Consider the following 12,617-nt stretch of genomic DNA (forward strand, 5'->3'; position numbering starts at 1 on the left):
GTGTGAAGTGGGCTGTGGAAGCTCTGGGACTGGTTGCTACAGACAGATGTGAGCTGCCATGTGGGTGCTGAGAAGTGAACCTGGGCCCTCTGGAAGAACAGCCAGTCAGTCCTCTTCACCACTTAAGATGGAGTCTCATGTAGCCCAGGCTGGAACTCACTATGTAGCTGAGGATGACCTCAAACTACCATGACATTGTTTTTTTGTGAGCATGGGGTGGGGGTAGGGGTGTCAAATGTGGAGGTCAGAGTACAATTTGTAGAAGCTGGTTCCCTCCTTCTCCTATACAGGTCCTGGGAATCAAACTCCGGTTATTGGTTATCGGGCTTGCAAATCCTTTGGGAGAGTGGTTAACACACTCCTAAGCCAGTCCCATCTTGGCTTGTGGGGGGCAGGCGGTTCTCCTAGTCACCCCCAGCCCTCCTCGGGCCTCTTGGAGCTCACCTGGGAGGAAGGGGATGATCCTTTGCTTGGGGTCCTTCTGGCCACCTTCGATAGGAAACTTATCCAGAAGCTGCATCTGTGGAGACAGACAGACAGACAGACAGACAGACAACAGACAGGCAGGCTTGAGAATGCTGAACAGAATCACCACTGCCCTGCTGTGCTCACACGGCTGAGTGACGCCTGAAATCCCTCATTTCACAGCCCATTAACAAACCACATGGGGCTTGAGAGGGAGAAGGCCAGAGCTCTCCAGGCATCAAAGGGGTGTCTGAACCTTCTCAGGAAGGGGGAAGGGTCTAGAGACGCTTGAGGGTGAGGCTGAGCCAGGGACCAACAGGCCGGGCAGGCCAGATCGAGGTTTGCAGATGCTCCTTTGGGCCCGCGCCCCCCCCCCCCCCCGTCACCCCCGTTCCTTCCCACTTCATCTTTCTGTTGAGTAAATCCTTCAGCCACCCCGCACATCCCAAACCTTCCTAGGCCAGGACCGGAGGAAGGAGGCAGCCCCACCTGATGCTTCAGACAGGCCACCCACCTTCCAGAACTGCTCTGCAAAACCGGGCGCAGATGTTATTTTAATCACAAAACCAAAGCTATTGTGTTGTCCCCATGGCTGAGGACCCCTTCCTCCTGAGCTCACTACTGTTTTCCAGGGACCTTCAGAAACAGCTGTTTCTTCTTTTGCTATATTCTGGGCTGAAATTCTGTGTGAACTGGAAAAACACACAAGAAGCCGGACGGACAAGGCCAGGGTCCCTGTGTGCAGTTAATGCTGAGTGTCTATGGCCAGAATGCCTGCTGGTGTCCCAGCTGTGACCCTGAGCAAGGCAAAAGCCCTCTTCAGGCCCCTCCTTAGTAGGATGAGGATCTGTCCCATGCACTTAACGTACATTCATCCCCCAAGTCTGCCTATACTGGACATAAGGCAGTCAGCACACATTAAAGAAAAAAGGCCTTGCCCTCAGGGGCTTTGACATCTGGTGAAAGGAGACAAACAATAAATAAGTTGGTCATGTGCCAGAAAAGATGAGTGCTATAAAAACGAATGAAGCCAGTTGAAATAGCTAAGCAAGATGTGGGATCTTCTGTTTGGGGTGCTGAGGAAGATGTCACCAATTCAAAGGTAAAGTCCCTCAGGAGGTGAGGAAGCAGGGCACTATGGGTAAAAGTCCCTGTGTTCCAGAAAGGGAATCAGAAGTGCAAAGCTCTGGGAAAGGTCAGTGTGGCTGGCATGAGTCGAGGCAGAGGGAGGAGGGCTGTGACCTGATGGGTCTTTGAGAAGATGTCTCAGCTAGAGTGCAGTAAGTGAGCCACAGGGTAGAAATGGCTGGGGCCGAGGTATCAGCATTGAGGGTAATGAAGAGGCCCTGTGCTAGACGGTGCGTGCGTGCGTGTGTGTGTGTGTGTGTGTGCACACACATGCTCATGCACGTATTCATCCAGCCTGCTCTAACACTTGGTTTTAGGACTGTCTCTTACATAATCATTACTCGATCTTCACAGAGCATTTAGAACTCACATGGGATGGAGTTAGGTGGATTCCATTCAAAACAAGATTGCACCATAATCAACTTTCACTTCTTCAAATAGATACTTAGCAAAAGCTGGCTCATGAGTTTTAATGTTCTAACTTCAACTCTTGAACATTCGATAACCCTTTGTTGCTCCACTTAAATACAGCTGTTTGGGTATAACATTATGAACTTGTCCTTGGGCGCTTGGGATACGTTTTGAAATAAACACTTCGGGCGGGAGCGCCTACTTTCCTCACCTGCTTTCTATTTCTGTACATTTTACTTCTGTCCTACATAAGTAATTCTTGCTCAGCGAGGAGAAACCAGAAATTACCAAAGCAATTGGGGGTGCGTGTCTGAGGTGAAGGAAGCTAGGTGTAGGGGTGCACACTTGTAATCTCAGCACTTGGGAGGCGAAGGCATGAGGATCAAGAGTTCAAGCCCAGCCTGGGCTGTAGAATGGCCAGTCTTGCTATATAACAAGACCTTGGCTCAGGAAAACACAAACAACAAACAACATTTTAAATGTTAAATGGAAAAAGAATCACTTATATTCAGCTCCCCTAAAAAGCACCATTAGCACTGGGAGGCCGCACATAAGCTCTCTAGCAGTAATGTGTCCAACTAAAATGACCTCATCACCCTCCCACACCACATGCTGACTACTTTTTCCATATAAATGAATACTTCCATATTAGCACTGTTGTAATGTTAGGCCCTTGTCCATGTTAAGCAAGTGCTTAACCACTGAGCTACAGCCCCAGCCCCATATTAATATCAACAGTCTTTCTTTCTTTCTTTCTTTCTTTTTTAATTTTAAGACACTGTCTGTGTATCCCAGGCTGCTCACCCAGCCAAGTGCTAGGATTACAAGTGTGTGGCACCATGCCTGGCCATACTGCCCTTTATAACTATGACACAGACTTTCAGGGTCCGCACAGCCCACAGCTCATGTACCCCTCACCCTGTCCCTGACCCTTCATGCTGTTCCTGATGCTTTATACAGCATTACAGTTACACATCTTAGTACTGCATGTCTCTCAATGCTCCCTTAATAACAACATATTCTTTTCAATTTTATTCTATGCATATTTATAAATGAGTCTTTTACAAAATGTTGAAGATGGATAATAGCATTCGTAGACCAGGCCTGGGGCCTCCAGGTAATGGCTCCAGCACTAAGAGGGCCCAGCCAGACACACCCAGGTATGGAGTGATGTGCTTGTCTGAATTGACTCTCTCTGGAACCAGGATATACCCAGACCACAACAAGCTGTGGAACGTTGCCTAAGTAGCCACTTAGGCTATCATTGAGGAACTTGTGGGAGTCTTGTTATTTAGCAAGATAGACCACTATACAGCCCTGACGCTCTCGTGGCTCAGCCTCCCACGTGCTGTTACAAGTGTGCACCACCATGCCTGGCTTTCTTTATCTCCCATCTGCCCTTCTCCTCTGTGCCCCAAATTTTGCAAGTTCTGGTTTCTCCTCCAGGAGGAGTGGGCAGAGGGACATGGGATATTCATGCATTCCTTCCTTTCCTCCTAGAACACAGGGTGACTTCTAGACGGTAGACCCTCTGCTATATGCTACACTGGCATCAAGGAGCCCTCGCGGTGGGGTTCACAACCTTCACCATGCATATGAGGCAAGAGTGAACAAGGAGAGCGCAGTCCTGGTTTACGGTGTCTGGGCCGGAGCCCAGGTCCCTCCGTGTCTGCAGCTCACAGGTGCTATGTAGAAGCTGCTCACGTGGCTGCACTGAAGCTCAGCAGCTGCATTACTGGCAGGGAACTCTGTCCACACCTGACACTGCTCACGTGCAGTGCAACCGGCCCTGGTTGAGATGGGCTGTACGTGCAAAACATATGCTGGACCAAGAGTGTAAAAGAGGAAAGAGGGAGTGGAATGAGAGGGGAGGGGAGGGGAGAAAGGGGGAGGAGGGAGGGAGGGAAGGAGAAGCGACACATTAAGAATTTTATTTTGGGCCTGGAGCTCTGTAGCTAAGGGCCCTGGCTGCTCTTCCAGAGGACCCAGGTTTGATTCCCAACACAGCTCACAGCCACATGTAACTCTACTTCCAGGCATCCAATGCCTTCTTGTGGCCTCCTCAGGCAATGCACACTTGCAGTACACAGATACACACGTGGGCAAAACACCCATATAAATAAAATTTAAAAAAGAAAAGAAGCCGGGCGTGGTGGCACAGGCCTTTAATCCCAGCACCTGGGAAGCAGAGGCAGGCAGATCTCTGTGAGTTCAAGGCCAGGCTGGTGTGTAGGCCATGCTGGATAACCAATGCTAACGTAACTCCTTCAGAAGTGGGCACGCTGCACAGTGCCAGATGTGTATGGTTGAGTTTCACGAAGAAAGGCATACTGAGGAGCTATCTCCCTGACAAACCTAGGAGGAAGGAGCCTTCCTTCCATGAGGAGGAAGCCTACGAGCGTGGACAGGGAGAAGAGGTCCATGTAGCATGGAGCTCTGCTGTGGCCACCAGTTCAGGCAATAAGTAGATTCTCCTGTCAGTCCCAAAAGGCCCTGAGTCAGGCCGAAAGAAAGGCACGTCTCACGGCCAGGGTCATTCTTGGAGTGAGTGGGCGCCTGCCTAAAGCAGCCTTTGCAACCACACCACAACCCCTTCAGCTTGTCTGTTTATCTAAGGGGTGGGTCGTGAGAGAAACAGAGGACAGCTTGGTTCCAGGAGCTGGCTCAGCCAGAGAAAGCAGATTCATTTGACAGTTCTCCTTGGGCAGGGCTCTGCAGCAATAAACACTGAGGAGGAGAGAGGACGTGGGCCCCACCCAACCGGGGCACATCTGTAACCCAAGAGGCCCAACCGCTGGCCTGCTGGGAGGACGAGTTCCCAGAGAATACCACTAAGCTCCAGGGTTTCAACCTTAATCCTTTAGCATCTGACATTTTCTACCTAGGGAATAAAAAAGAACATTGCTGGAAGCTACTGAGCTCTTTGACATAGAAATTCCCTTAAAAAAAAAGAGACAGGCACCCAGTTTGTACGGCCACGAGGGAGCAAGGAAACCTCTTCTCCATGCTGCACATGGTGGGCTCAGCAGCTCCTGTGTTAAATGCTGGGGTCTTGTCAGTGCACATCATAGAGGCAGTGACAGGAAGTGCAAGCAGGCCATGGTGGTCAGCTTGTAATCACGTCCGTAGTGCCAGCACTCTAGAAGCTGAAACAGGAAGTCTGGAGTTCAAGGCCCACCAGTGCGCACCACACACCGAGGCACCACCTCAAAAACCCCGGATCAAGCTAAATTGAACAAAGCAGAGTGAGCGCGGCTTTTCTTACAGTGTACTTCACCCGCTCGCCACCATGCCACCATTCTTGGACGGTCTTCCCTGTGAGGACGACTCTAAAAGCCCTCTGGGTGGTCCCAGCCAAAGACTGCCACCTCCTTTCTTTGAATCCCAATGGTACTTCCAACCTGTTTACTCCAGTTGACTAACTTTGTGATTCACAGCTCACACCCGTCTCTTTGAGACACGCTAAGGTGGCCCAGAACCCACTACATAGCTGAGGATAACCTTGAACTTCCGACTTGATCTTCACCCGCTGGGATTACAAGCATGCACCCACCACCACACCAGTTTTATGTGGTACATGGTACTTGGAATCGAACTCTGGGCTTTGGGCCTATGAGGCAAGTCCTCCACTGGCTAACTGAAGGACAGCTGCAGCCCTGTGATTCGTGCTTGCTGTTTTATGTCCTGAAGAGGAAGTAGCCTTTGCCCCTGAACAGTCAGGCATCCATGTTGAGCCACTGTGACATGAACTATATAAATAGGAGGAGAGGGAGGGACTGGGTGGCGCCTCCAAAGTAATTATTTGCAAATCCTCTTATATGGGAGGCAAGGGAGTTCAGCAGAATTCTCTGCTCCAATTAGATCTGACATGAAATGTCAACATATATTTCAGGGGTGGTTATCCCATTATCTCAGAGCAGTCTGCTGAGGAGACTCTTTCCCCTTCTAAATTAGCCTCAGTTCTTATCAAAAGTCAATTAATTCAAGTCTATTCCAGGGCTTCATGACCCCAATATTATCCTCTCTTGATTTCTATAGAATTTTGGTAAGTCTTTTTTTTTTTTTTTTTTTTTTTTTTTCTTTTCTTGTTTGGTTTGGTTTGGTTTGGTTTTTCAAGACAGAGTTTCTCTGTGTAGCCTTGGCTATCCTGGACTCGCTTTGTAGACCAGGCTGGCCTTGAACTCACATGATCCAACTGCCTCTGCCTCCCAAGGGCTGGGATTACAGGCGCGTGCCACCACGCCCGGCTCTCTAAGTTTTCAAACATGAAGAAAGGAAGAAAGGAAGGGAAGGAGAGAGGAGAAGGAGGGAGGGAAGGAGGAAATAAGATCTCAATACTGAGTAGAACGAGCAAGGACATAGGACAGAATTGCCAAGTACAGTAAAGCTTGGAGTGATGGGTACCTTCGTTAACTCTGGCCTCTCCCTGAGATGAATTCATAAACATTCCCCCCACTCTTTGTGACACACATAAAAGAAAGCAAACAAGAGTGCAACCTGAAGCCGGGCCTGGTGGTGCACGCCTGTAATCCCAGCACTCGGGAAGCAGAGGCAGACGGATTGCGTAAGTTCGAGGCCAGCCTGGTCTACAAAGCGAGTCCAGGACAGTCAAGGCTACACAGAGAAACCCTGTCTCGAGGGGGAAAAAAAAAGAGTGCAACCTGGGCTCCAAAACCACACTGGCTAACCAGGTGACCCTCTGCAAGTCCAAGCAATGGGCAAGATGCTGCAACTCACCAAAGCCTGGATGGGAAGAGGATGGTGCTAGGTGCACTGTAGGGCAGAAAGAGACAGCCATGGATGGGACTTTCACTCAGAGTTCCCAGATGAGGAGGCTCTGGGTGGTGGATAGGTCGGATGCAAGCTCTCCTGTTAAAATCTCTACAGCACTTCACGCAGCCAGCCTAACACTCAGGCAAACATCAAGGAAGCCAGGGAAAGAGGAAGGAAGCAGAGAGGGCTCTTCCACCCTGGCAAGGGTGACCTGGTTGTTGGGTCACAGGCACGTAAGATGCTAATGCCAAAATGCAGGGTACCAGAACATTCCCCAGTGCCCAAAGGGGCCCACTTGAGTTCTAAAGTCTGTAGCAAGCTAAACCATTGCTTTAGTATATTCTGGAAAGCATGCTGCTGTCACTGCTCCAAATCCCTTCCCTTTACCACGGTGGTCTGCACGCTGCATTAGCAGGACCCAGAGTGTGAATCATGGCCAGGCTCTGAGTGAGCTGGGACCCACACACCAGACTTTAAGTGGGGGTCATGTCGCTTATACACAGTAACAGTTAGGGAAGGGACAAGATCAGTGGTTGGGTGGGCAAAGCAGACTTGACAGAAAAGGCCACAGAGTTAGGCCCTGAATTAGCACAGATGGAGAAAAAGAAAGAGAGCAGCCCAGCGGAGGAACAGAGCAAAGGCTTGCTAGTGTGGTGGTCAGTCAGAGTGGACTGAGCAGCCTTGTTCACGAATGCCACCGTGTGTTAGAAAAAGTGGTGAGATCCGGGGAGGGGGTTCTTGATCACTTATTCCAGGGACTCGGGAGTGAGCACACAGCGGGCACCAGCACTAGTAAGGGTAGAAGCCCAGTGTGCACCTCCACAGTGGGCCAGACATGCTGACGTAGCCCCCAAAATGCAGAGATGAGATGAGCTCATTGCCAGAAGCCAGCTCGAGGGTATTGCTACAGATAGTTGGGGGCTCCTGGGAAGGAGAGTGGTCGGAGAAACACTTCAGAGCCAGCCCGAGCAGCAGCGCTCACCCAGCAGCTATCTCCACCCACAGTCAGTCAGGTGCAGCTGAACAGAGGCAGCTCCTCCTGAGGCTCCAGAAGAGCAGTTTCCCCACGCCTTTGTCAGCGCCTGGAGGCTGCCCTCACTTCTTGGCATACAGCTCCTCTTTTTCTCCCTCTCTCCCTCTCCCCCCGCCCCCCCCCGTGTGTTTGTGTGTTATAGTGTGTGTGTGTGTATATGTGTGGTGTGTATGTTGTATCGTGTTATAGTGTATGTTGCATTTTGTTAGGCTGTGTTTTCTGTGTTGTGTGTGTTTAATTGTATTATGGTGTGTGTGTTGTATTATGTTGTATTGTGAGTGTGTGTTGAGTTGGTTATGTTGTGTTGTATCTGTGGTGTGTATGCTGTATTGTGTTGTGCGTGTGGTGTGTATGGTGTGTTATGTTGTGTGTTGTGTTATGTTGTATGGGTTGTTATGTTATATTGTATTGTGTTATATTGTGTTGTGCTATGTTGTGTGTTATGTTGTGTTGTGTTATGTTATGTTATATTGTGTTGTATGTGTTTGTTTTGCATTGTGTGTGACAGAGTCTTATATGGCCCAGGCTGGGCTTTGCTTAGAACACGTGATGTAGTCAAGGATGACTATGCTATACCTGCCTCCACCTCCCAGTTCAGACAAGGGCCACCACGGACAGTTTATGTTGTGTTGCAGATTAAAGCCAGGACACGGCACACGCTAAGCAATCTCTCCACTAGCTGAGTTGTACCCCAGGCTATGTGTTTGCTGACTGTATTATTTTGCTAGGGCCATCATGACAAAGTATCACAAACTAGGTGGCATAAATGACACCACAGTTCTAAGCCTGGAACCCCAAAACAAAGTGGCGGTGGCCTTGGCTCCTTCTCAGGGTTACTCGGGAGACTGCTGCTCACCTCACCTCTCACTAGTTTTTGATGATGAGGGCCACACAGGACACTGCTTGGCTGATGAAGCATTACCTTTATCTCCACACGCCTCTCCTCATCAGCCAGTGTCCCTTTAGTAGGTTGCCAGGCATGTGACACAGGAGGGCTAGCCTATGCCAGAGCAGACTCCATGTCAATGAAGCATACCTACTTGCATTCTAGTTCCAGACACAGCCATTTCCCGAGGTCCTGCCCTCTACATGTCAGTACGGACGGGGCGGCACAGTCACTCGCACACTCTACACACCTTAAGACAGTAAGACTAAAGGGAACTTTTGCCCTTCTCCTCCCAAAAGACTTGCTGGAGTCACCATGTTGCAACACAGCAAGATTGTAAACCTGAAGGCTAAAGAACGCTGAGCCGGCAGATCAGTTTCCCTGTCTGCCAGGCGGGGACAGTAGAGCAGCAGTATGACCAGCTGGCTCCACCTCTGAGGTCAAGGAGCCAGTGGGGAGGCTGGGGAGCAGATGGTGGGTGTTGCCTTGGCCAGGCCTTACCTAGCTGTGAGTATCCAGGGCCCTAGGCAGCTGCCCAGCTGTGTGCGTGGGCCAGTCTCAGAGTGGACGCCTCAGATTATTCCAGCAGTTCAGCCAGTGAGGAGGGCTAGCCAGGACAAGTGTTACATTTAACATTGGGGAGGCTGGGCCAATGGCCCACCACCTGCTGAGGGGCTCACAGGAAGAGAGGAAATCAGCGACATGCTGACTGTGCTACCCCAGCTATTTCCAGACTGTGAGCCTTCTCTCTAGTGCCTGGCTACCCGACGCTACCCCAAATCTACTCCCACAGGCTCATCCCACAAGCAAGCAGGAGAAAGAGCACTGGAGTTAAGAGGAGGGCCCCAGCTCCAGCCTGCCAAGGATTTGCTAACCTGGCAAACCCTCCATGGGCATCAGTACCTGCACTGGTGAACTAGTTGCCGTGTTCGCACGCACAGGCTTACCAAAAAACACTCAAGAAAGAGCTGCTGAAGCCCAGGAACAGTATTTAGTAGCAGTGGTACTCTAGTCAGTCCTGGGACACTTGAGCTCTCAAAAGTCACAGTTCAGCCTGTTCCTTCCCTGCGTGGCCAGGGCAAGGTCACTTAGTCTGTGCCCTGTCTCCTCATCTCTCTTAGTTAGCGTTGCCACTGCCAGGATGAAACACCAAGACCAAAAGCAACTTGGAGAGGAAAGCCAGTATGGAGCACCCTTTCAAGATCTGTGCATCAGCTCCTGCCTCCAGGGTCCTGTCCTGCACTGTCTTCCTGTCCTCAACACTTTTGATAATGAACTGTGATATGAAACTATGAGTGAAATAAACCCTTTCCTCCCCAAGTTGCTTTTGGGCTTGCTCAGCCTGCTTTTTTCTTTCGCTTTTGTTTTGTTTTTCGAGACAGGGTTTCTCTGTGTAGCCTTGGCTATCCTGGACTCACTTTGTAGACCACGCTGGCCTCGAACTCACAAAGATCTACCTGCCTCTGCTTCCCAAGTGCTAGGATTACAGGCGTGTGCCATCATGTTCAGTTTTCAGCCTGCTTTCTTATAGAACCAGGACCACCATCTCAGGGATGGCCCCACCCATGGGGCCCTCAGTCACCAATCTAAAGAGCGCCCTACAGGCTTGCCTGCAGCCTGATTTTACGAAGCCATTTTCTCAACTAAGGCGCTCTTCTCTTTGAAGACTCTGGAGGGTGTCAAGTTGACAAAACTAGCCCGTATATCAGCTTTGAGTAAAAACAGCATCACAGAGTGGCACGTTGGTAAGGGCAGATTTGGTCTACTGTCAGCCTTTGACAACTGGGCTGTTTTAAGACAGTGACTCCCAACTCCTTGATACCATACCATCTCTGATGCAGCCTTAGCTTTTAGGAAAGCTAGGCAGAGTCTGCTGGGCCCAGCCATCCCTTTCTGTTAATGACTGAAAGGTCTTTGGTGTCCATCTACAGTGACTTGACAGCCCTTTGCATCCTAAAACTTTATCTTAGTCACAGAATGTTAGTCCTCAAGCAACTTCAGCTCTCCGGGGTCAAGAGGGAAGGGCAGGCGTAATGCCAGGAAAGCCGGTGGCAATAGCACCAGAGTGGAGATGTGGGCTCAACCAGCTTCCAGCCTGGCTCTGAGAGAAGGCAGCGGGCCCTGCACATCATGGGCTGTGGTTTCCTACCAGAGAACAGCGTACCCTTACCTATCCCCAGATTGCAGTGAACAAGGCTAGCACTTGGCCCTTCCTCCTTCACTCCTAGGAAGGTGGCCAGTGCTGGAGGCTGATCCTAAGGAGGGCAGGGGTGTGCTCAGCAGGGTGAGGGCAGGGATGAATCTGAGAAGAGGAAATTGGACTTCCTGCACAAAGCAACAGGAAGTCCCTGGAGAATGCTAAGCAGAGAAGGAACACACTGAAAGTGGAATTCTAGAAAGGCGCATCTGGCTCCTACATAGGCTGGGGAGTGGTAAAGAGACATCTGGGGGGAAGGGAGCAGATGGCCAGAGGAATCCTGTTGCCAGGTCAGGGGACCCACACGGAGGGTCCTGGCTACAGTCACCCAACTTCCTCCTAAGGGTCTGCGGTCCCTTAACCCTTCTAGAAACCCTCTTAAGATTTCTAAACTAGCTGGGCGTGGTGGCGCATGCCTTTAATCCCAGAAGAGACAGGCAGATCTCTGTGAGTTCGAGGCCAGCCTGGTCTACAAAGCAAGTGAGTCCAAGACAGCCAGGGTTGTTACACAGAGAAACTCTGTCTCCAGAAACTAAAGCAACAAACAAACAAAAGAGTTCTAAACTATCCCCTAAGCTGCCAACACTTCCCTCTCCCACACAAACCTTCCAGAACACCCCCCCAAGAGAGGGAAGAGGCCCTCTTTTGTGAGGAGAACAGAATGGAGGCCTCTCTCCCTCCCACCCCCCCACCCCAGTTTGTGATTCTTACCTTCCACATGGCCGAGACTGTGGTTGACAAGCTAACTTCCTTCTTTCAGTACTCAGGTGGCTTCTTTCTCCTTTCCTTTACACTGCTCAATTTTTTTTTCCTTTTTCTTTTTTTTGGGGGGAGGGGGAGGTTGTTTTGAGATAAGGCCTTTCTATATAGCTCTGGCTGTCTTAGAATTCACTATGGAGACCAGGCTGGCCTTGAATTCAGAGATTAAAGGCATGTGCTACCTACCATGCCCACCTGTTTGCTCTGTTCTAAAAGATCTATCTATCTATCTGTCTATTTTTCTATCTATCTATCTATCTATCTATCTATCTATCTATCTATCTATCTATTATGTATACAGTGTTCTGCCTGCATCCCAGAAGAGGGCACCATATCCCACCATAGATGTTTGTGAGCCATCATGTAGTTGCTGGGAACTGAACTCAGGACCTTTGAAAGAACAGCCAGTGTGCTCTTAACCTTGGAGCCATCTCTCCAGCCCATTTGCTCTGTTCTAAATGGGTGAAGGTCTTTCTAGGTCTTAGAGCTCTTTCATCACAAATGCCTTGTGCAAAAGGAAAAGAAAAAGAAGAGGAGGAGGAGGAGGAGGAGGAGGAAGAAGCTGAAGAGAAGCCAGGAGAGAACCAGACAGAACCAGCTCTTTCACCAGCCTTCTCCTTGAAGTGAGAATCCTAGTACCCAGGAGCCGCTGTCTCTTTGCCTGGGGGTTAGGAAGCAGCTATGCAGTGTGGGTCAGACCAGCCAAGCCTTCCTAGGCAGAAAAAGCACTGGGGTTGTAGTACAGGGTTAGGCACTTCCTCAAAGCTACCATTGTTGTATGTATGAACATCAGAGTCCAGCAAAGGACACACAGGCCATTTGCATTCCGGCTAGGGTCACATCTGAACTGGTAACTTGAGGAGGTCACCACCCCAGTGCTCCCCTTTCTCTCATTACAAATTTCACAACCAAACCAATGTCACTAAGGGGCCAGTAATCACAGTGCCAAGTAAACACCAGCCCTG

The 12,617-nt window shown here is 50.1% G+C and overlaps 1 protein-coding gene across 4 annotated transcripts in view; it reads right to left on the reverse strand.

Annotated features, from left to right (window-relative positions):
• Nucleotides 1-12,617, reverse strand: part of Sh3pxd2a (SH3 and PX domains 2A) — a 197,635-nt gene that overhangs the window by 128,519 nt on the left and 56,499 nt on the right. For all 4 annotated transcript variants that reach the window (XM_051146743.1, XM_051146740.1, XM_051146741.1 and 1 more), the window contains one exon: nucleotides 445-520. In XM_051146743.1, coding sequence (XP_051002700.1) covers nucleotides 445-520 — 76 coding nt within the window. The remainder of the gene's footprint in view (nucleotides 1-444; nucleotides 521-12,617) is intronic.

Source organism: Acomys russatus, chromosome 5 (genome assembly GCF_903995435.1).
Source record: "Acomys russatus chromosome 5, mAcoRus1.1, whole genome shotgun sequence".
Classification (NCBI taxonomy): domain Eukaryota; kingdom Metazoa; phylum Chordata; class Mammalia; order Rodentia; family Muridae; genus Acomys; species Acomys russatus.